Source organism: Podarcis raffonei, chromosome 3 (assembly GCF_027172205.1).
Source record: "Podarcis raffonei isolate rPodRaf1 chromosome 3, rPodRaf1.pri, whole genome shotgun sequence".
In the NCBI taxonomy this organism is placed as follows: Eukaryota; Metazoa; Chordata; class Lepidosauria; order Squamata; family Lacertidae; genus Podarcis; species Podarcis raffonei.
This window is the reverse complement of record NC_070604.1, coordinates 52,391,127-52,416,471: the sequence shown is the minus strand read 5'-3', so window position 1 is coordinate 52,416,471 and position 25,345 is coordinate 52,391,127. Positions and strand designations below refer to the sequence as shown.

The 25,345-nt window shown below is 42.2% G+C and overlaps 1 protein-coding gene across 3 annotated transcripts in view; it reads left to right on the top strand.

The window, feature by feature from the left end:
• Positions 1 to 25,345, top strand: part of SCML4 (Scm polycomb group protein like 4) — an 80,118-nt gene that overhangs the window by 20,777 nt on the left and 33,996 nt on the right. For all 3 annotated transcript variants that reach the window (XM_053381591.1, XM_053381593.1, XM_053381592.1), the window contains one exon: positions 19,498 to 19,709. In XM_053381591.1, the coding sequence (XP_053237566.1) occupies positions 19,498 to 19,709 (212 nt within the window). The remainder of the gene's footprint in view (positions 1 to 19,497; positions 19,710 to 25,345) is intronic.

Here is a 25,345-nt window from a genome sequence, read left to right as displayed (position 1 = left end):
CATCTGTTCATTGGATGGGATATTTATCCCAGCTGTCAGCCCTGAAGTAAGCAAGATGTAATCAGTCATTTCCTTGGTCAGGACCTCTCCTGTTTGTGCATCTTTATATAGAAGAGCTGCTCACCTACTATAGACATTTTTAATGTATTTTTTTTATTCCAGCAAGCATCTTGCTTAAATTTGATTTCATGATTTTAACTGACTCTTATTTTTATTGCACTGAGAGTTTTTGTTGTACATCAAGCAGTTATATAAATTGCAGAAATAAACTTAAATAATTATAAATATATAGCCATTTCTCCAGGGCAAGGTTTAACCCTGCTAATGCATTCTGCCTTTTTACTTAGAGTTCCTCTTTTCTTTTCTTTTCTTTTACATAAGGGGGCAGAAACATATTAACCATATGCTTCAGGCAGACCGTAAATTAAGAGAAGAGAAACACTGGCCACTGGTTTGAGCAGTGGTGTACACATATTAGCCATAATCCATATCTATCCTGTTGTCTCATATGAAATACTGCATTTTTTGTGTTTTTCTGCAAAACAGCTTCAATCTGAATTTCCTTTTTAAAAATAAAATAAATTTATGTACTGCCCTTCATCTGAAATCAAGGGCAGTTTATAGTATAAAAACACAAAATGCAAGACATAAGAGAAAAAAGAAAAGAAAAGAGAATTGAGAGACAGAATGTCCTGGCTGCATTTTAAGCTGGTAGTGTGTGCACAGCCAGTGAACAATAACTCAGAAATCTTTTGGCACTGCCCTCAACAGTCTTACAGGTGTCTGTCTGTTCTCTCTCTCTCTCTCTCTCTCTCTCTCTCTCTCTCTCTCTCTCTCTCTCTAGCTAGCTATCGCGATAGGGTATGTGTTCCCTAAACGGGATTTAGAGTGTCTGTTAAACAAGCTGTCTGATCCAAGTCTGGTTTAAAGATTATGAGCTATAAAAATGGAGCCCAGGAGAGACCATGAAGTTGTCAGTCTATGGTGAGCCTTTGGGTAGCAGACTGAGCAGGCATGCAGGTGACCTGCTCACATTGTATTTCTATTTAAATTATAGTAATTATTTATAAACTTGCATCTATACATATGAATTTTATGCAAATCTGTATCCTCCTTTGTCTTTTTTTTTTTGACGAAGCATTTTCTCATTTTGGGTGATGCGAAAATGTCCATTTAACAGTCCACTGAAAAAAAAAGGGGGGGGGAATCTCGCCAAACCGCTAAGGCTTAGAAAATCCTCTGGAAGATGTATTCAGAGTATTGAAGCATATTATCTCCATTAAATATTATTTAAATACTGAAATCTGCATTTGTTACTCTCCCTCAAAGTGCTTATTGAATACTTATTAGATATTTACCATTGAACTCTTAAAATAAGTCTAGTGATCATAAGCTAATACCGTATTTTTCGCTCTATAACACGCACCTGACCATAACACGCACATCGTTTTTAGAGGAGGAAAACAAGGGAAAAAAACATTCTGAATGAAACAGTGGATGTATCATTTTTGTGCTTCATGCTGTGACCACAGACATGTGATCTGATGGTGAATTTGGGGTGACCCAATGCAAAGATCCTGAGGATCCATGTAGATCCATGCTTTGTAACCACATTTTTGCACCATTGCAGCCCCAGGCAACAGTGGGTGCGTGATTTTTGCGGGGTGGCTGTAGCCATGGACATGCTATGTGATCTGATGGTGAATTTGGGGTGACCCAATGCAAAGATCCTGAGGATCCATGTGGATCCATGCTTTGTAACCACATTTTTGCACCATTGCAGCCCCAGGCAACAGTGGGTGCGTGATTTTTGGGGGGCAGGCTGTAGCCATGGACATGCTATGTGATCTGATGGTGAATTTGGGGTGACCCAATGAAAGATCCTGAGGATCCATGTGGATCCATGCTTTTTAACCACATTTTTGCACCATTGCAGCCCCAGGCAACAGTGGGTGCGTGATTTTTGGGGGGCAGGCTGTAGCCATGGACATGCTATGTGATCTGATGGTGAATTTGGGGTGACCCAATGCAAAGATCCTGAGGATCCATGTGGATCCATGCTTTGTAACCACATTTTTGCACCATTGCAGCCCCAGGCAACAGTGGGTGCGTGATTTTTGGGGGGCAGGCTGTAGCCATGGACATGCTATGTGATCTGATGGTGAATTTGGGGTGACCCAATGAAAGATCCTGAGGATCCATGTGGATCCATGCTTTTTAACCACATTTTTGCACCATTGCAGCCCCAGGCAACAGTGGGTGCGTGATTTTTGGGGGGCAGGCTGTAGCCATGGACATGCTATGTGATCTGATGGTGAATTTGGGGTGACCCAATGCAAAGATCCTGAGGATCCATGTGGATCCATGCTTTGTAACCACATTTTTGCACCATTGCAGCCCCAGGCAACAGTGGGTGCGTGATTTTTGGGGGGCAGGCTGTAGCCATGGACATGCTATGTGATCTGATGGTGAATTTGGGGTGACCCAATGAAAGATCCTGAGGATCCATGTGGATCCATGCTTTTTAACCACAGAAGGGACAAGGAGCAGGAGAGGGGTGTGCAGAGAAGCAGCTGGCTAAGAATGCAGGAGAGGGGTATAACGGGAGGGAGGAAAGGAAGGCAAAAGTTTTCCCTCACCTACCCACCCAAGCCAGCCAGCTCTCTCTCTCTCTCTCTCCCTCCTGCATGTTTTCAGCAGCACCGGAGCACAGAGACGACACTCTGCTTTCCCCTCTGCTTGCCTGGAGGGGAGGGGCTTTCCCTGCTCTTTGTTCCGTTTGAGCAAACACAGCAAGGAAACAGAGCTGGGGTGGGCAGTAAGACCCTGAGGCAGAATGCAGGAAAGCAGCCGCTTCCTCTTTTCAGGTTTCCCTTCTCCCAGACGCGCGATTTGATTTTTGCCTGATTTTTTTTGCTCCCCTCGCGCCATTTGGCTCCAGGGACCACATATTCGCTCAATAACACGCACAGACATTTCCCCTTCCTTTTTCGGAGAAAAAATCTGTGTGTTATAGAGGGAAAAATACGGTAATTCTGTATCCAGCAATTTGTTCAGGGAACTTGCAATCATCTTGCAATCAATGCATGTTCCTCCACCACAGACCTAAAATACTGTCAACATAGGCTAGAAATGGAAAGAAACACATTTTTAATATATGCATTCTTAATATATTTAATATGTGTATTAATTTAAATACATTAATATATTAATTTAATATATGCACTATTAAATATGTACTCTTGCAAGTTCAGCTCTTAGATAATGTGACAAATATCACAAGAGAGCCAAAATTGCATAGTAGTCAGTGGGTGGTATTCTGCTATCAGCATAAGGATTTCTGTTTGCGTAACAGGACTTTCCTCCTTTCCTCTGTACGTGGGTGGCCTGCGCCATCCCCAAAACCATTCCAGAGGGTTGGGGGAGCCCCTATAAAAGATTTAGGGACACTCAGGAGGAGGAGAGGGGAAGAATATTTTGTGACACAAGTGGAAATTCTTTCCCTGACAGAATGTTTATCTGATTGCTATGCTGGATTCCACCAAGAATATTTGCCTTTTACCTCAGTGAGTCTTGGGTTCAAAATCCCCCTTAGCCTTGAAACTCACTGGGTGACCAGCTATTTTTACTTGTTGGTTAATTTTTTTTAAAAAAAACCTCCCAGTTGTGAGGTGGTGGAAGAAAAAGACATGGAAGAGCAAATGCCAATATAATAAATACATCTGAGTGATGGGCAGGAAATATGAAAAGAAAACGTGGCTTAAAATGGCCTGGGATCTTCCAAGAACTGGTTCAGCTTGCATAGCCCCAGACACTTCACTGATTACTTAAGAAGTAAACAATAGTATGTGTGAAAAGCAGTGGAAGATTTCCCCTCAATTTTGTTAGTCCTCTAGTGGGCAGCAGCAACAATGATAACATAAAATTTATAATCTTAGTGAATAAAACTGGCCTTGAACTCAGTGCATGAGCTAAACTAATCAATCATATTCACAAAGGCAAAGAAAATTCCCAGCATTTTATGGCTCTATTTTCAGTGTTTTCTTTTTCCTCAACTTGGATAAAGGGACTTTAACTGAAGATATAGCTCAGATGGTTAGAGTGTGGTGCTGATAACACCAAGATTGCAGGTTTGCTCCCCATGTGGGACAGTTGCATATTCCTGCATTGCAGAGGGTTGGACTAGATGATCCTCAGGGTCCCTTCCAAGTCTACAATTCTATGACTTTGGAAATAACATTTAACAGCATATGTTTACATCCATCGAATGGAAATCAACGTGATTTTGTGGCTGGATTAGCTGTGGCTGGATAATACCAGCACTCTTTGTCCATACCAGATAACTGTACGGCCTTGTTCCTCACTGTTGAGAATGGGAAAGGGTTTCATAGCAATTTTTTCTTTAATTTCACTGAACATTATGACAGAGACCACTCACAGTTATGTGAGCATTACTAGTCATTGTGTTGCAAAGGCATAAGAATGAGATTTGCCTTTAAAATCACTAAAAAAAGAGGGGGAATCATATATTTCAATAAATACAATAAAGAAAATACTTCAGTCTATGTCTTGAAGGACTGGCTGTAGCAATCTGTGTGTGTGTGTGTGTGTTTTTAATTTCACAGTAATTCTAGTCTCTTCCTTCCTTCCTTCCTTCCTGCCTTCCTTCCTTCCTTCCTTTCTTTCGGCATATACCTGAGTGTCAACCGCCCCCCCTTAAAGTCTGAAAGCTGAATGTGGTAATTTCTTTTTCTGTTCTCTCTTTATGCACTCAAACTACCTAGCAAATCCTGATAATCACGTGACCTTGTCAGCTACATTTTTCATATATTTACTTCTTTTTCTACAAAACCCCTGTCTACATCATTCTTGTCTGTAGAGTTTTACATCGTCAATTCGTTGCCATAGGCTGCTAGTCTTCAACAAAAATGTCAGACCAAATGAAGAAAGGTAAGACTGTAGGAATGGAAGTTGGTCACTTCTACTCCTCTGGGTCCCATTCCTTCAAAGACTCTTTCAGGTTCTTCTGGCTCATTAACCAAACCTGAGTTAGAGGCGTATTCAGCTACTGCTCTTCCTTCTGTCACTGGAGTGTCATACTTCAAAGAAACATCTCCTAAAGGACTGCAAAGTGCCACTGCTGGTGAATTCAGCTTTTTTATTAAAAAAATGTACTATGAGATGACACCAAGGACCCATTCACTCTCATTCTCCTTCCTCCCCGAAGTGAGGAAAAGAACAAAGGCAGTCAGAGCACTAATTCTGAAGTCCTGGTGGATTTGGGGAAGAAATCCTCCTCAGTTAAGTACGACTCCATGGAGGTGCAATTGAGGACTGTAAGAAAACTTTAATTGTGGGTTCTGCTTCAATGCAAACGCAGGTGGGATAATTTATATCTTGTGAAATGGTGACCATGAAAAGCTAGTAAGCCCAGCCCAAACCAGGTGCATGCAGTGTGGATTCAATTTGTGAAGTAATCTTGTTGTTCTTTGTCACAGCCACCAAGTCAACTGTTCACAACATGAAGCCGCTCCTCTGTGCTCTGCAACAATATATAGAATTGAAATATTGTTCCTCTCTGCCTGTTGCCTGCTGTTGCTATCCTGCTGCTGCTTTTATTTAACCCCCCGGTTCCCTAAACAAACACACACACACACAAACACAAATGAAAATAGCTTGTCCCAGTAAGAGATATTTTTCTCTCTGCCTGAATTATTTATCCCTGTCCTGTCTATATGTGCTGCACTTTCCCAAGTCCACCCTCGCAGGGAGCTGTACACATGCAGGAATGTAAAAGACGTGAAGTTCTCTGTGTGGCTTCAACATGCATGTAACTTGTCATGCATGCAAGCATAATGTGTGCTAGGTTATTTAACACTGTCATAGTTTTTCAGATCTGCCCATTTCTCATTGTGCAAGTACCACGTCGCCTAGAAGAAGTAAAAACAATGATATGGAGAAGGTTGCTGGGGATGCGTTCTCCCCATCTGTAATTAATAATATCTTATTTTCGTTTCCCCCACTCCCATGTCTGGACTGTGAATTTTCTGTGGGTATATTCAGGTGAACAGCTGAAGTGGTGTGCGACGTGATAAAAATACCTGTGATAAAATTGTGGGCATGGAGACAAGTGATTTGAATGTCCTGACATATCAGAGATGTGTGGCAAGATCAAAATCACCACCTCCTGAGAAATTTATGAAATTTGGCTTGCGCCAGGAGGTGGAAAGTTGCAATCGCACTGTGCATTTGTCACATATCAAAACATGCAGTCAATTAGGTCATGTTGAAACAATGAGAAAATCACTGGTTTCAACATTTCTGCTGTCCCCTCCATCGACTGAATTCCTCAGTGGAAACTTCAGAATGCAGGGAGATGAATGCACATAGGATGCTATTAATGAAAGAACAGAAACAAATATAGTTTGTTCCATTCTGTGGTCATTCCCTGTGAGATTTTTGCGAGAAAACGTGGTGATTGCACTTACTTTTTAAAAGCAGTTTTGAGAAAAACTTGCAAAAAAGAAGAGGAAAACCTTAGGTACCACAGACACAAAATACCCCTGCTTATACATCAACTATGCATACCTTTCTTGTACCCAAAGATAGCCTTTCAACAAAATGGCAGCTTCTTTACTCATTGTTACAGTGTAGGAAGCAAAAGAGCTGCTGTGTGCCATTTTGTGGCTCCTTCTAGTCTTGTCTCCATTCAGTAAGTAAGCAGTTAAAATGAAGAAGGGTCTTATGCAGAGAGAGCAAATGTTTCCAATCCCAGTGCATATACAGATGTGGATAAAAAATTGCTCTGTCTGACATAGTGAGCCCTGTATGTAAGTGGCGACATCTGTCACGGTGGGAGAAGTTTGAAATGGCTTCTGTTTGGCAGCCATTTTGTGTGTACTGGTCAAGGACTGCAAGTCTGCATGTAGTTTACCTGTAGAGTAGCCCCATAGAGAGGTTTTTCTTTTCTTTTTTGCTAACAAGGATACCAACAACATGCAGCTGGGCGGGGGGACGGACAACGGGGCGTGCAAGCAAATTCTAGTAGCCCGTTCCTTGGCTCTGACTCCCCAATTCAGGAATCAGTGCCTTGGAATACAGCTGGAAGTTGAAAAATTAATACGAGATGCAGTGGAAGGTTAATATAACTCATTTATAACTCCGCAATCCTGACCTTTTGCAAATGATATCAAAAGTCCATAAAGGCATTAATGCTGCCTATTACTACAGGTTAATTTATATACTACTTCTCACATTCATGAGGCTCAGAAACATGAAAGGAACTCTGCTTCTTTCAAGTATTATCTCCTGAATATCAAATTTCCTGTCCTCCAAAGGAACCTTTAACTCTGCTAAGCTAACTATATAGGAAACTATTATTCTGTGAAACTGAACTTGAAATTTAACTGCTGTCTCCTTACTAGCTTGGGCTTGTGATTTTTTTGTTGCTCAGGTAGATGCTATATGGACATAGTACATACTATTTTTTAGCAAGAGGTGGAAGGCAGACAGGAACTTAGATGCTATTCTTTGGACATTACTGATTTCCAATCTGGTTGTGTCTTCCATTTACATGAGTGATTAATACTTCCAAAGAATTGGATAAATTGCCAATGCAGGAATGCCACTTCACAGGTCCAAGCCTTGAGTTAATAAGTATTTTTAAAAATTACACAATTTAACCAAATGTATGCATATGAGCAGTAGAATTATGGGCCATGCTCTTCTCTTCTGTTTCCCATTTATCCACATGACTTGGGAACATTCAGAGCATCCAGATTATGAGATGAACAGAAAAATGCTTGTACTTTACAAATATAAGTAAGGTGGCTTCAAACTGGGGGGGAAACAAGGCAGAGGGAATCTAAATAGTAATAATGAGATATCAGGAATTCTCTATGGCACAAGAGTCAAAATGAATGACATGAAAGAAAGGGGTGGGGAGGGAAATTTGGTTCAGTTTGCAATTAAGGGCAACCTTACCTAATTTTCACTTTCTGAAACAATATGCAAACTGATATACAACCATCCTTCAAAATTCGCACTTTCCTGAATTTTGCAATGCAGTTCTCCTCCCAATTAATGTTTACAAACATGTGTAGATTAGGTGAATGCGTGGCAATGGTTGGGGCTAGGGTAGTCTTCCTTTGCTTTCCTTTATCTATGTATATCATTTTAGTTCCATTAATTAATTCCCATTAATGTTTAATTGTTTTTTAATTACTGTTTTTCCTGTGTTGTTAGCAATTCTTATTTTTATCTGTACGCAGCCTTGAATCCTTTCAGGGGAAAAGGTGGGATACGAATAAACATATAATAAAGATGTTTTCCCGGAAATAAGAGCTCAACCTATTAAATTACTCAGGGCATTGGTTTTCCAGCTCTAAATATGATTAGCTATTTTGTGTGAAGTGTGATAAAGTTGCTTACCAGCCATCTTGGTGACACCTAAAGGTGGGCTGTGATCAGACTACCACCTCTTTCACTAGGCTTCCCATCAAGTTGAATACCAGCTTTGAATATATCCATCTTCCTTATTATTTTTTGGCATCAGGTAATTACTTTTTTTAATTTGCTGAGACTTTTTAGTTATTGCTATATATTTTGGTGCTTTAAAAAATCCTCCTGGCTTTGTTGCTTGGTTTTCAGAACTGCCACTGTTTTTAATGTCTCACTGCTTTATATTTTAATATTGATGGCTATTCTTTCAATTTATTGTTTTAAATATTACCTGCCCGGAGAACCATTTGGAATTGAACTGTGGACTATTTATCTATATAAGGATTGTTACTCTGTCTTTCTGAAGCCCCTGTGGGTCTGTTTATCATAATGAGGGTGCCAATAAATTATATTAGAACTTATTTTCCAAAGAAACCCAAAATGACTAACAATATAAACTGATCAACATAAGCAAATACAGTGGTACCTCGCAAGACGAAATTAATTCGTTCTGCGAGTTTTTTCGTCTTTCGAATTTTTCGTCTTGCGAAGCACGGATTCCCTGGGTATTAACGGTTTTAAGAAAAAGGAAACAAACTCGCAAGACGTTTTTGTCTTGCGAAGCAAGCCCATAGGGAAATTCGTCTTGCGAAGCAACTCAAAAAACGAAAAACTCTTTTGTCTTGCGAGTTTTTCGTCTTACGAGGCATTCGTCTTGCGAGGTACCACTGTAAACAATCAGTAAAAATAACAATCTGAACATAACATTAGATAACAGTATGAACAGAAGCAAGCAGAAACTATAATCTCTTTAGAAGTGACTCTAATAGCAAGGCATAAAATACAATTTTAAATGTCAATACAGCTACAACACTTTCTAGCACCACTCTCTGACATTTCAAAAAGCAGAGTAAGAAACTGTTGTTACATTAAAGCATGGCCATCCAGGGGCAGGGTCAAGGGGAAATTGCACTTCCAATATCCACAGATCCCAACCTTCCTACCTTTCTTCCTTGTATGTTTCTGGCATATTCTTCTCATTTTTTTCTGAGAAGCTAGCCTGCTCCCCACTTTCCATATTTTACCTTGCCCTCCTCTGCAAAAACTCCTGCAGACATCCCTGCACGTAAGACCTATCCACAAAGGCCCAGCTTCTCTTTACTTCTGCTCTCTGTCTAACCAGGAACCAATGTGTCTCAGAATCTTTGTTGTATGATCTACACCACCCAGCAGAGACTTATTCGGTATGTAGTTTCCATCTTGGAAATGAGTCTGAAAGCTGACTGCTGGCTATAGCACCCAACCCTAATTGCCGGAATTTTTCCCTTAGGATTTTTCCTTGTCCCGCTACTTCCTGCTTTGTGTAACATCTTGCCAAAGAGAGCTGGAGAAAAATTGTGCTTATTTTATGACATTTTTGTTAGTTCTGATAAAGGTATTGCCCAAATGTGGATTATGTTGTGCTGATCTTCTCTTATGAACCAACCTTTTGCTTTCTGTGTGCTTTTCCTATTGTGACTATGTCTGGATGTGAGGAGGGGAAAAGTCCTGCACAATTATCGGAAATCTCTACTTTGAAAGAGAAAAAATTATATCAATAGAATGTGTGTGTAAAAAGCTGGTGGGGTCTGTCTCTGCAGCCTTATCACATCATTTCTAGGCAATCTATTAATTTAGCCTCTTTGTATTTACCATCCTTCTTTACTCAGCATGTGGTTTTATATGATGTTAGACCTTTTACCATGTGTTTGAGAGTTTTGGACAGCTGGTGTTAATGGTGTTATAACCAATCTTCAAATCTTACAGCGTATAATGGATCTATCTGAGCAGAGTAAGTGCCTGTAACTCTGTTTAAAAGATCTATTATTGAGTAGCTTCAAAAACAAATGCATTTGCTTCAGTACAAAATTGAAGTTATCTCTGCTCCTTTTTCTAAGGATCATTTTGCGTAAATACATTCATAATTATGGAAGCCTTATCGGTGTCATCTACAATAATTTCATGTCAGATTTTCTGGCTTCTCCAATATATTAACCTCAATGTAATGGGGATTAATACTACATGCTACAAACAAGCCATTGGTCACTGTGTCTTGTGGGAGCCAGGAAGTCATGGCAAAGGCTTGTAGCGCCACCTGGTGCCTCGCTGACCTCGGTGACCAGCATGGTTGTGCCTTATCGTGTATTAGAATTGTATTGACCTTAAAAGGAGTTGTGTTTCCTCTGGGCAGTGATGACCCTATATGGTGTGGGTGGGCTTAAGCCTTGGCCAGATGAGGTAACATGAGACCCTGGCAAGCAGCCATGCGGCTGGTGAGAACAAAGGGTAATAAAAACGGACTGGAGAGGGAGAGGATGTGGAATTGAGCTGTCCTCAGTCCAAGGAAATATTGTTGCTTTTCTGCGTCTTTATTTTATACTTAATTAAGCCATTTGGAACAGCTGGACTGTTACAAGTGGTGCCCCGTGTGAGGCTGAATAAAAGAATACGGCTGAGGGTTTTAAAAGAGAAAAAAACAAGCAACTTGAAGCAAGCAGTCTCAGACAGACTGAGAGGATTTTAAAAGACACTGTGAGAGGATTTTCGATCCAAGCAGTGGATATCATCGGCTCATCGCGCCCGGCAAGGGTTTCACAGCGCTGAATTCATCTTTTAAAAAGATCCAGGTGAGACCGATCCCTTTTCTCTTTCTTTTTATATTGATTTTAGAAAAATGGGCAGCTCTTTGACTACTCCCCAACAAAAATTTTTTAAAGACTTAAAATTTCTCCTCTCCTCCAACAAATTGGAAGTCCCTGAGGGTGATTTGATACAGCTCATTCTGGCAATTGAGGAGCATTGTCCCTGGTTTCCTGCAGATGGGACATGGGAATTAAAACATTGGGACAAGATTGGAACACATTTTCATGGACATCCCAGCATTGATGTTAGGATTTTAAATGCATGGTGCAAGGTTCGATATGCTATGGGTTCTTTATCACCAAAAAATATCTCCATGGCTGCATTGCCAATACAACCTTCAGCTTCTTTAATTCAGCCTGCTGTCCTGCCAAGTGTTCCAGCCCTTGCTTTGCCTGCAGCCCCAGACCCCAAACCTCCGGACTACAGTTCCTCACTAGAGGACCCAATCCTGCAAAAATACCATGGTCTGGCTGGAAATGACCCTGCTCTTGCAGCAGCAGCAGCAGAACCAGCTACCCCTTTCCAACGTGCAGTCCTTGCTTGTTCCTTATCTCAGGATACTATGGCATTCCCTGTCATTGTGCCCCCTGCTGGTGCTGCAGCAGGAACACAAGCTCAGCACCAACCTTTTGACTTTAAAATCTTGAAAGAGCTCCAATTGTCAGTTAGGACAAATGGACTGCAAGCTCCTTTTACACAAGCTCTTTTGGAAGCCACATTAGCCCAGCTTTTGGTTCCAGATGACATCAAGCTTTTAGCACGTACAGTTTTACCCCCATCAGCTGGTGTATTATTTGCTCATGAATGGGAAACTGCCTGCCGTGGTTATGCTCCAGCCTTGTTACAACAAATCAGAGGGAATAATCCAAATCTTACCCTCGCAGATGTGATGGATGCTATGATGGGGCGTGGCCCTTTTGCTCAGGCTTCGGTACAAGCCACACTGCTGCAGATCTTATTGAGGGATACTGCTCTTGCTGCTCAACAAGCAATGAGAAAAATCCCGGAACCCACCAGTATTCAATCAAGGTGGGGTTCTATCAGACAGGAACCTAGAGAATCATATTCTTCCTTTATGGACAGGCTGATTACAGCAGTGAGTAGACAAATTGAAAATCCTGAAGCCAAACAAATAATTATCAAACAATTGGCCTTTGAAAATGCAAATGAGGATTGTAAGGTTGCGTTGCGCCCGATAATACACAATCCTGCCACAGACACAGCAGCCATGCTTCGCATTTGTCAGTCTGTTGGTACAGCCACCCACAAGGCCCATTTGCTGGCAGCAGCGCTAAATAAAAACCAGCCTGTAACCACTGATAAAACTTGTTTCCAGTGTGGCAAACCAGGACATTTTAAGGCACAATGTAGATCCACGCCACAGCCAAGGCGTCCTTCTACCAAATGTCCAATCTGCAAAAAAGGCTTTCATTGGGCCAATCAATGCAGATATCTTCCTCAAAACCAACAGCAGGGTCAGCACACTGCCCGAAATCAGCAAGGACAACAGCAGGGAAACTGGCAGCAGGGCCCACCCCGGGCCCAGACAAATCAATAGGGGACCCCCCAGAGTCCAGGGAAACAGCACCACAACTTCGCCTGACTCAGGACGTGGAATTCCATTTGCCTTTCTGCCCTTTAAAGACTCATGTTCTCACTGAAACAGGGTTAGACAATCATGCCACTTGTCTGGTATTGCCTTTATTATCTGCACAAGCAACAGGAATTCATGCGGTACCGATGCTAACACACGGACCATATGTGAATTTCCCTGAGATCACGCTATATGCGGATCGTCCATGCAAAATACAATCAAATACTTCAGTGGCGAAAATTATCATTTTCCCCCCATCCGAACAACTACCCCTCATTGCAGCAGCCATGAACATTACAGCCTCGCGCCCTTCTGTGTCTCTGACAGTGGGAGGTCGGCGCATTGTGGGAGTTCTGGACACGGGGGCGGATGTAACAGTCGTGGCAAAATCTGCTTGGCCATCCAGTTGGCCCACCTGTCCAGCCTCACAAGTTATTGGTGTGGGAGGTGAATCACAGGCACGGCGCAGTCTCCACCCAATACTCATCCAAAGCGATAGCGGGGTTCAGATCACCCTCTATCCATTAATAATGGACATTCCAGTCTCCTTATGGGGGCGCGATATTTTGGCTATTGCAGACACCAAATTGGAGTCAAATTTATTCTAAGGGCCGCCCCTGCACTTCCACGCACCGCACTGCCGTTACGATGGATCACCACTACCCCAGTATGGGTAGAACAATGGCCTTTACCAAAAGAAAAATTAGCAGCGGCGGCCCAGCTTATCTCTGAACAATTGACTCTTGGCCACATTGAACCGTCCTCATCTCCCTGGAACTCCCCAATTTTTGTTATTAAGAAAAAATCAGGCAGATGGCGTCTTTTACAGGATATGAGGAGAATTAATCAACAGATACAGCCAATGGGAACTTTACAACCTGGCATGCCAAATCCAAATATGCTCCCACGAGAATATCAGTTGGCTGTGCTTGATTTAAAGGACTGTTTTTTTTCTATCCCACTGGATCCAGCGGACAGGGAACGGTTTGCTTTTACATTGCCAGTATATAACAATTCGCAGCCCACCCAGCGATATCAGTGGGTTGTTCTGCCACAAGGCATGCGGAACTCCCCTACACTTTGCCAACATTTTGTGGATGAAGCATTGAAACCTTTCCGCAGGCGCCACCTAGAGGTCATATGTTATCATTTCATGGATGACATTTTAATCGCTGCTAAGGAACTCCCGCCTGGCATTTTTCAAGAACTTTCTGCCACGTTAGCAGAAGCGGGACTCTACGTAGCACCTGAAAAAATTCAATTGATGTTGCCTGCCACCTATCTGGGACATAAAGTCTCTGCGCAAGCAGCACTGCCTATTGTTCCCCAACTGACTATCCCTTCAAACATGAAGCTTGTGCAATTACAACAACTTCTTGGGCACTTGAATTGGGCTCGCTCTTTCCTTGCATTACCTACCAGCACATTATCACCATTGTTTTCAGCGCTCGCAGGACACAAGGATCCAGCAGATGTAATCCAGGTCACTTCGGCAATGATCACTGCATTACAAACTGTTAATCAGCAACTGCGATCTGTTCTCGTGGACAGGATCACAGAGGCCTCTGCACACGAGCTGCACCTGGCCGTATTTGCTACACCATTGTTGCCAACAGGAATTTTATATGCTCAGACGGACAAGAAGAAGACTATCTGCATTATAGAATGGTTACATTTACCTCATACCCCTCCGAAGAACATTTATTCCGTAATTGAATCCACATCAGACATTGTTATCAAAGGACGTTCACGTGCTATAGCTTTGAGCGGTTTTGATGTTGCATCAATTTATTTGCCTTTTTCACAGACTGAACAGCAGCATTTATTGATCACAAATGCTGCCATGCAAATTGCTTTGGCTGATTTTATAGGTGTCATCATTTTTAATCCTCCAAAGGATGACCGTTTGACATTTCTGACACAGGTCACCTATGTTTTGGCTACCCCCTTGTCTCTCACACCTCTCCCCTCGGCGCTAACCCTCTTCACGGATGGAACAAGAAGTAGGGGAGTAGTGACGTGGGAGGAGGGAGGAAAATGGAAATGTTTATTCACCCCTCCACAGTCTTCTGCCCAGCGAGCAGAGCTAGCGGCTGTGATTCTTGCCTTTCAATCCTTTCCTACTCAACCTTTCAATCTTATTGTGGATACTCAGTATGTATATCGCCTTTTTGCTATTTTACCAATATCTTATATAACTCCTTCCTTGGATTCTGACTTGTTTTCCTTGTTTCTCGCCCTGCAGGCCTTACTTCAGCACAGAGAGTTCCCTTATTATGTTGCACATCTTCGCTCCCACACATCACACCCAGGGTATTTAGCAGAGGGAAATTCAAGAGCAGATTCAGCTCTGAAGAACATTTCTGCCTTTTCTCTCTTTTCTGATCCTATACTATGTCATAACACCTTTCATCTCCCTGCGAAAGCATTGGCTAAGCAGTTTTCTATTCCTTTGGCCCAAGCTAGGGATATTGTGTCCCAATGTGCTTCTTGTTCTAAATCTCAGCTGGCCATCCCTTTTGATGCTGTCAATCCTAGGGGCACGTCTGCATTGGCGTGTTGGCAGATGGATGTCACACACACACCTGTGTTGGCTCCACTCTCCAAGGTTCACCTCACGGTGGACACCCACTCTGGATTCATATGGGCTACGCCCATGAGGGGGGAAACAGCTCGGCATGTCATTCAGCACACTATCCGCTGTTTCTCAGTCATGGGTAAACCTGCGCGCATCAAAACTGATAATGGTCCAGCATATATTTCTAAAACATTTTCAGAATTTTGTATGTTGTGGAATGTGAAATTAACTCATGGTATACCCTTTAACTCCACAGGGCAAGCGATAGTGGAAAGGGCGCACCTGACGTTCAAAACACTATTGCTTAAACAACTTGGCGGCCGAAGCATACCAACAGCAGACATCCCTTCGGCAGTTCACCAGGTTCTTTTTGTGCTTAACCATCTTTTATATCCACATAATAGGACCCATACTCCCGCGGAATTGCATTTTAGGAAGGAGGAGGCACTCCCCCGCCCCTTGGTGGTGTACCGACGCTTGCCTGATCCCGCTTGGCATGGACCTGTCCCGCTGATCACGTGGGGACGAGGGTACGCGGCAGTGGACGTCGAGGACAAGCCTTTGTGGGTTCCAGCTCGATGTGTGCGGCCATGGCGAGTCCCTTCAACTGTGGAAGTGCCTTCCTAACCATTTGCCTTGCCATCCTTTGCTGCACCGTTATACAAGGAAGAGAAGCAGACGACACGGTCCAGTTGAAACCACCATATTTCACCTTATCGGCTGGCAAGCAGCTGTCGCCTGAATCCTACTCTGGCTGGCAGTATCCACGGCTCAGCCACTCTCGAACTAGAAGAACAGTGTTGTTGAATAAGACTTTTAGGGGTGAAAATTATCATAAGATATGGAGGAATAATATTTTTGTACAAGATATGATTAAGTTTACTAGTTTATTGCATGCTTCTAAATGTTGGTTATGTATGCACATGCCGCCCTTTGCCAGTCATTCAGGCATAATGCTTCATGGTGTGCCTGTTAATGGATCTTTTCAATTTACTAATATCATATCCCCTAAGCAAACTTTTTGGCCTCCAGTACAATTGACCCTCCATGAGCCTGCCCCCATTTGTTTTCAAATTAAGGAGGGGAAAGAATCATGGGGCATATATCCAAACTGTCAATATACATTGAAATTCATGTTTAATAGCTCTTGTTCTCTTACAGGAACATACAGTGACCAATCTCAGTGCTATAGAAGCGATACCAGTGCATGGCTAAAAACTAGGAAAGAAACCTACCATGCAAATTGGAGTCTGAATTCTTCTATCCCTAGTTTAGCAAATGCCACAGATGAGCAATTTCATATCAGTTCCTTATTTACTGCAGCCTTTAGTTGGTCCCAACAGAGTAGTAATATCAGCTATTTACTCCAAAGAGAGTTATGGTTGCTTTGTGGCGAAAAAGCATACAAAGCCATTCCTCGAAACCTCACAGGCACATGTACATTGGGTCTCGTGGTTCCGTTGTTGTATAAGGTTGATAAGTTACCATCTTCTCTTAGACTACGGAATCGTCGGGAGGTTAATTCACCCATAAATCAATATATCGGTACCCAGGTCTCTCGGGCCTTGCTGCCCTCAGTGGGTGCAGCAATGAACTATAGGGACCTCCATCGGCTAGCTAATTGGACTGAAGGATTATTCAATGATACCATAAAAGCTTTGAGGAAACTCAACCAGGAGTTGTCTGCAATGAGAGAAGTGGTTTTACAGAATCGCTTTGCTTTGGATGTGATTTTAGCCTCAAAAGGAGGAGTTTGTGCACTTGTTCATTCTCATTGTTGTATGTTTATTCCTGATAATAATGTCAGCATATCTGCGACGATCGACCATATGGAAACCATGGTAGCCCACAATCCGTTTGCCCCCCCTCCTTCCGTTGATCCATGGGCATGGTTATATTCTTGGCTTCCAGATGGAAGTTGGCTTCGACATTTATTGATTATAGTGATTATTATAGTAGTTATTTGCATTATTTTGTGTTGCTGTATACAATGTATTCCTTCTTTAATTTCTGTATGTACTGCATGGTTCTCCAGTCCGCGGCCCGCTTCCGGTCTCACAAGAGTCGCCTATCGCTCTCGATATAACCGTATTGGTACTGATATATATGATTCTGATTAAAATATAAAGAAAGAGGGCATGTGGGAGCCAGGAAGTCATGGCAAAGGCTTGTAGCGCCACCTGGTGCCTCGCTGACCTCGGTGACCAGCATGGTTGTGCCTTATCGTGTATTAGAATTGTATTGACCTTAAAAGGAGTTGTGTTTCCTCTGGGCAGTGATGACCCTATATGGTGTGGGTGGGCTTAAGCCTTGGCCAGATGAGGTAACATGAGACCCTGGCAAGCAGCCATGCGGCTGGTGAGAACAAAGGGTAATAAAAACGGACTGGAGAGGGAGAGGATGTGGAATTGAGCTGTCCTCAGTCCAAGGAAATATTGTTGCTTTTCTGCGTCTTTATTTTATACTTAATTAAGCCATTTGGAACAGCTGGACTGTTACAGTGTCTGAGTCTCACCTTGTCTGAGGCCAAAAGCAGCTTTCAATGCCACCAATCAGTCTGGGAACTTTCATGTAACATGGAGATTTTTCTAGCCATTTGCAAAGTGCATTTCTCTCACCATTTGGATAACTTTAGCTAGCCTGTGTGCATCAGAGATGGAGAAGAAGAGCTGCTAGGTCTAAAATGATAATTTCCAGGTCGAGCCAAACAGTTGTATCTCTCATTTTAAGATTTAAGGATTGTTTACTCTTTGCTTTGTGGAGGGAAAAATGTGTTTTGTGTGCATGTGCTAAAGCACATTATTGCATCAATATTGTAATAGTTTTTAAAGAATGAGTAAAATAAGCAGAAATTGAAGTGCTGATTTAAGAAATACATGGCTGAAATGGTGCTGGCTGATAGTGGCAGCTGAAGGATGGATGCAAGAGAGAGGCTCAGCCTATAAACATCAAAATGACGCCTCTTTTAAATAGAAGGAAGGGTAGTGATAGAGACCTGTGGAGATTGTGCTAGGGTTCTGTTCTTTTTTTAAAAAGTTGGACAAATGGAGCACAGGAAAGTTGCAGTAGGACAATGATTTGAGATGAAATCATGTAGAAGTTCTTCAGAAATGGAGTCAATAAAGTATTCTATAGGCAACCCCTACTATGCAAGCATCCCCTAGAACTGAGCATTCACACCAAACTTAACCAAGATGTGGGAAGCTATTAGCCATGATGGTATTTCACAGTGCAAGCTGAAGACAGATGTGTCCTTATTCCATAGATTAAAGAAGGAATGGGGAACTTTTTTCAGTCCAAAGACAACTGTCCTGGGTCCACCTGTCAACAGCCAAATGCAAAAGTGGCCATGACTAAAGTAAAAAGTGAGTGGAGCAACAGATACGAGTTTTACGTCTATACAGAAGTCTCCATTCTAGCCATGCAGAAATCGTCCTTTCCATGGTTAGTGGCTTGGCTCCAGGTTTTGCTTCTAATAGCAGGAGCATCCTCTGGGCAGTGGAAGGGGAACAGGTGTCCTTCTATAGGAACACACTAGGAGCTGAGGTAATGGCTATTGAGTTTTATTCTTGATGAGGCCTGGGAGCCTGCACGAAGCAGAAACTAACACTCTAGCCAGGGCATACCTGTGAGTCTGCTGTCCAGCAGCTGGCCCCCTGGGTCATAGCCGTTTCTCTTAAAGGGGCCATATGTCAAATATTTAGTTGATAATGCATACATTACAGAGACTTTTGCTTATTTCTCTGCCCCACAGTCCTTCCAAAAATCTGACTAGAGGGATTGAGGTGAGCCCCCACGACAGGGTGGGGGCTGTAGAGAAGGGGGGGGGGAAATAAGAGGAAATTGATTCATCCCATTTTCCCGTGGGTTTCCTCCATTACATCTAAAGACTTTTGTGAACAGAAGGGGCCTTTCAGCTCAGAAATAGCAGTCTGAATTGAACCCACTGTGCTTAGAAGTGTGTTCTGTCATTGTGGATGGGCGCACTACTCTCTCCATGACATTGGTGATAACGTTAAAATGTAATGGAGGAAGATGGTCCTTCAGACACCCCTGCAGGTGGCAACTGGGAGAGGGAGGGACCACTATGGGAGATTGATGGTGACCATTCCTCTACCTTGCTTACAAAATTTGTTTGTGGTTCTCTCTTCCCCACCGACCTCCATTTTCAACAATATAACTCTTTTTTATTATTAAATTACAGCTCCTTTACTTATGAATCATTTGCCATCACTGCCTCCAAGACTGGATACTGTGGACATGCAGTCTCCCAGAATACCAGGTCGAAAAAGAGGAAGACCCCCGCTCCATTCGACGCCTATGAAAATGGCTGTTCATAACCTCTATTCTGCACCAGCTGGTTCTCTGCCTGTTGTGAAGATTCCAAAGAAGCGAGGGAGGAAACCTGGATACAAGGTATGCCATCCTACCAGCTCATTAAATAGCTATGATGTCTCTTTGTCTTGTAGCTAGTCTGTGGCCTTCTGGATATTGCTGGTCTACATCTTCCACCAGCCTACAGCCAGCTTGACCCACTGGCAGGAATGCTAGGAGCTGCAGTCCATCAAAATCCTGAAGGCCACATGTTAGTCTCTCCTTGATATTTGGAATATATCCATGTGGCATGAAGACATGTGCCAATGTGAGATGGCGGAAGGAGATTCATGCTCCTTCTTCTTGCTGCTGCTGTGTGGTTAAGAAGCAGGAAGGGCAGTAGCGCAGAATCCTTAGCAGCCTGTTCAGGCTAACACCCTCATTGGCTCAACGAGGCCAGTACAAACATTCAGAAGATTCTATGGACATGCAGTGTAGCAAACTAGTCTTCCACCACCACTGGTTCTTCCTTGGTTGCTTGCTGTTCAGTCACGGTACCAAGAATTTCAGGCAGTGTTTCCTTTTCCTTTTCGCTACAGCAATTCTGACTGCTGAAGAGCCAAACCACTGCTTTAAACCAAACAGGAGATCACATGTCCAGCAATGGGAAATGGCTATTGTGAAATTTTTTCAAAGAAAGCTCTGTTTGCCGAGATATGATTCTGGTTTAAGACAATAATTTCTTTTGAATCGTGGTCAAAGTGTTCGGGAGAGGGAATTATCAAAACACACAGAAGTTAAAACTATCCTCCATATTTAGGTAATTTATATACCACCGTACTTCTGTAAGGTAAAATAATTAATGATAAGCAGAATATTACCCTCTGTATGTGGCTTCACTATTCACATTGGTTGTTTTTTTTTAAAAAAAACAACTAAAAACAACTACTGGGCTCTATAATTAGCTAATGAATTCTCCTGCATTTGACAATTTATATAATACCCCACAGTTTCCCGAGCCATTCTTATTTCACAGACATCTCCTTACATATCCAACAAGCATAAACCACTCTAGCAACTGATAGACCATGAAATATTACTTCAGGGTTCTTTCTGGTGTACAAAATCTGCTGTGAACTTAAGAAGGCAAACAAGATATTGCTTGGAATAAATGAGTTCAGTGGTTGGTTTCAGATTCCTATTTTAACGCACTTTTATTGAAGCTGATTGGTTGTTTCAAAAATGTTGTGAGCCACTGTAAACACCCAACAGGATGGAAAAATGGAAGAGAAGCTCTAAATAAGCATTTGGGTTTTGGTTTTTTTAAATCTGCATTTGCTAAATTGATAAGTTTATGCAGGTCACAGAATCCAGCCTGATGCAGAAATTTGATTTTTAGTGTAGACTATAGACTGCTTTGAAAGCAGCTGACAAGCTAGGTTACATCCAAAGGTCACCTTTCTCAGCCAGAAGCAGCTTCCTCTGACAGAAGGGAGACCTTCATTCAGTGAAAGGAATCCATTTATCAAAGGAGGACTCCTTCTGAGAGAGAAAGGGAACTTTTGCATCCAACTCATGTGTCCTGTATAAGCTGCTGTCCATCGCATTATGGGGCACAAGAAATTCAAACTACTATTAAATGCTTTCCAAGTAAGGATAGAGAAGAAATTCAATTCAGTTCCATTTAAAGGCAAACCTTCCTTATTTGCACTTTCTGAAACAATACAATACAGTGGTACCTCGGGTTACATACACTTCAGGTTACATACGCTTCAGGTTACAGACTCCACTAACCCAGAAATATTACCTTGGGTTAAGAACTTTGCTTCAGGATGAGAACAGAAATCGTGCTCCGGCGGCGTGGCAGCAGCGGGAGGCCCATTAGCTAAAGTGGTGCTTCAGGTTAAGAACAGTTTCAGGTTAAGAACAGACCTCCGGAATGAATTAAGTACTTAACCTGAGGTACCACTGTAATGAAAACACAACTATCTTTCATAATTCACACTTTTCCATATTTTGAAATGCAGTTTTCCAACCAAGTACTGTACAGTCATACCTTATGTTGCATTCAGTTCACGTTGCGTCTATTCGGCCTGCGAACGCGGCGAACCTGGAAGTGTATAATTCCGGGTTTCACCGCATGCACGCGTAAGTGTTCTGCATGCTTTGCACATGTGCAGAAGTGCTCTATCGCGCTCCGCACTTGCGCAGAAGCGCTGCTCTAGTTGCGGACTTTTCGGGTTGCAAACGGCACACTGGAGCGGATCGTGTCCGCAACTAGAGGTACCACTGTAATGCATACAAATGTTCATCTACTAGGGTAAAATGTGCATCAAAATACACATATTATTGGCAAAAGCATACAAAATGCACCATAAAAGTGAAATGACTCTGGAAAAGTGTGATTATTGCATAATACAAAAATATGTGCATTAGGAAAAATTCACACCAAAATTCTGATGAGGTTTTTTAAAAAATTGCAAGCTGATGTGGAAATGTGATGAATTGAATGGAAAAATGGAAAAACGAGAAACCAAAATTTACAGCTTTGCCTATCGCCACTTCCAAATAGTACTTGGTTTTCTGTGCTCCTATAACAATAGGATTTGGGACAAATCTTTGCAAGGTCAAATTTCACTCCTCCAGCAAAAGGAAAGTTTGAGGTGTTTTACATAATTGTTTTAGTGAAACCTGACAAAGATGCATGCCCTTTTCTTCATGTGCGAAGCCTTTTATTTGCTACCAAATATAGAAGTGAGGCAAAAAAAACCAAAAAAAGGGGAGGCAGTAAATTGAAGATCATTCATTATTTATGGGGACTGGTTTAATGCAATCGTTTCTGTCATCTAACCTGTAAGAATAGCAAGTTCGGGGGTGATGCTGTTTCTTGATGAATAGAGACCAAAAGTAAGACATTCTCTAGTAAACAATGGCTCCAGGTTCTGAGGCTGACAACAGCAATCTGTAATGCTCAACACATCTGACTTTGTGCTTTTCATTAGCATTGGAAGATTTGTACACCGAAGCAACATTTCAGCAAGAAGCCTTTCTGTTGGATATGGTCCCCACTGCTAAAGCATACAGCTCTCAATCACAATGCACTTGCTGCTAGAGTCAGAGAATACATTTGTGTCGGGTAGATCTCTTGATTTAATTAGCTCCCAAATAGCATGGGTTCCTGCTTCCATGAGACTTTTATGTGCATTTTTAAAAGCTCTTGCATGCTCAAATGGCAGGCGACCAACTTCTTTATGGCAACTGGATGTTGGATTATTACAGAACAGATGGATCAATTTGTGTCTGTACGTTACAAAAAAATGAATTTACAATCTGGGTTAAATTTTATTTTGATGGAAGTTTGCAATAAATCCATAGATGCCAACAAAGGCATCTTTATTGTCCCCTGTATAGATCTGACTTTTCCAGTTACCATTAAACCTTCATGACTGGAATAATTAGCACGTTATAGATAGATAAAGACAGACATGAAGTTTTAGTTCCCCCTCCCCATTTTTTCTTATAGTGGTCTCTCACTGATGCCTGTGGGTTATTCTAGTTAGTTGTGTGCATCTAGACAACCTAGAGTGCAGCCTAAAAACCTATTGCTTGGTGGAAGATGAATAGGCAAGATGTTGCATTGAAACAATTGATCTACACAGACTTCAGAGCCTATAGAGGCTATTGATGTCCATTACTAACCCACTCATGGAATGGAGCCATGGCCCCAACTCAGCATTTCAGTTCCATTGTGGCACCCCTCTGTTACATGTGGTGCTAAATGCATCCATATAATTATATTTTTCTAGTTGGCCAGGTAAGTGATCTCCATGGAGACTGATCGATCAGGAAATTGATCTCCAAGAAAGCTCATTTAGATAAATCAGATACTGCTGGATCAATTTCCTTCGAAGGAGAAAATATTGTACATGGTGGTGTCTTTGTAACCATTTTGCAAATGTATAGACTGAGTATATATTACAGGGAAGAATAGCAAGCACAGCAGGCATGGCCAGCATTTATCCCCAAATCAACATCACTCCAACCCCTTCTACTAACCAAAATTTTATAGAGAGAAGAACGTACTTATTATTATTATTATTATTAGGCCCAAGCCCACAGAAAGTTGTCCTCAAAGAAATGTAGCCTTCAGGCTGAAAAAAGTAAGTTCTCTAGCCCTGCATTAAAACCATCAGAATAATTAAAACAGACATAGGTAAGAATCTGAAAGCACTAGCAGCCCTGCGCTCCTTTGGGATGGAGGTTGGGGTATAAGTTTAATAAACAAGTGAATAAATTTAAAACCTAGATCATAAAACAGTGTTCTTTAGTTGCTTAAAAGCAGCTGAAGAAGGGGAGAGGATGGAAGAAGCTGTCCTGGATCTCTGCTGGCAAAGCATCCCATAGTGCTGGCACTGCTGCTGGAAAGGACCTGTCTTTCCTACCCACCATTTTGATCTCACAGGTGTCTGGGACAGAGAGCAGGGCCTTTGCTGCTGCTTTTAAAGTCCAGGTGGGAGAAGGCCAGTTTCTCAGGTAATCTGGCCCCAAGCTTTTTATACCATTAATGTTTAACACCTCTACAGTAAATTGGGCTCGTAATCAAATAGGCAGCCCATGCAGATGGAATAGAAATGGAGCAATAGGAGTCTCAGCATACAAAAAAGAAAAAAGTTTAAAAAATAAATTTATTTCCCTCTGCAGTACAGAAAGCAGCGGCTGTTGCAATATCTTCCCTCTGATGTTATACCTGCTGCTTACTACTAGCTAAAATTTATTTATAAGCCACAGTATATTAGGCACCCACACTTACTCATTTTGGCACCAGCCTTGCTACAAGATTTTTATCAAGATTCCTTCAGCCGACAACTATAAACATTTGCCTCTGTTTAGCTTAATAGATAACCGCTGTAAATGTCTACCTTTGTTTAGCTTCATGGCTTTTCTCTCTCCCCTCCCCTCGTGCCTAAACCTTTCTCTTAGCTGAGGCTGAAGGAATGCATTGGCTTTGACGGCTTATGCTATGTGTCATTTTCTTGCCCTCGCCACATTGCCTCTTTCACTTGACTGGAGCAAGTGCCTTGGGTATTGTGCGTAGTCTTTTGTGCTGTCATTCTCTTCACCATATAAACATATAAAAAGTTAAATCCTATCAGCATTAAAGAAAACAAAAACAGGATAAGCCGTTTCAAATGGCAGGATAAGTGCGCCAGACAAATTGGAGGTCATTAACATGTGCTATGACCACCAGAAAGAAAGACCATAAAGAAAGTTGATGCTTTTGAATTATGGTGCTGGAGGAGACTCTTGAGAGTCCCATGGACTGCAAGAAGATCAAACCTATCCATTCTTAAGGAAGTCAGCCCTGAGTGCTCACTGGAAGGACAGATCGTGAAGCTGAGACTCCAATACTTTGGCCACCTCATGAGACGAGAAGACTCCCCGGAAAAGACCCTGATGTTGGGAAAGATTGAGGGCACAAGGAGAAGGGGATGACAGAGGACGAGATGGTTGGACAGTGTTCTTGAAGCTACCAGCATGAGTTTGACCAAACTGCGGGAGGCTGTGGAAGACAGGGGTGCCTGGCATGCTCTGGTCCATGGGGTCACGAAGAGTCGGACATGACTAAACGACTAAACAACAACAACGACCACCAGTTCTGTGTGATTCAGTTCACAGTGCTTATATATATTATACCTGTGATCCTTATCATAGGGCCACGATGCCTGTCTCAAGTCCCC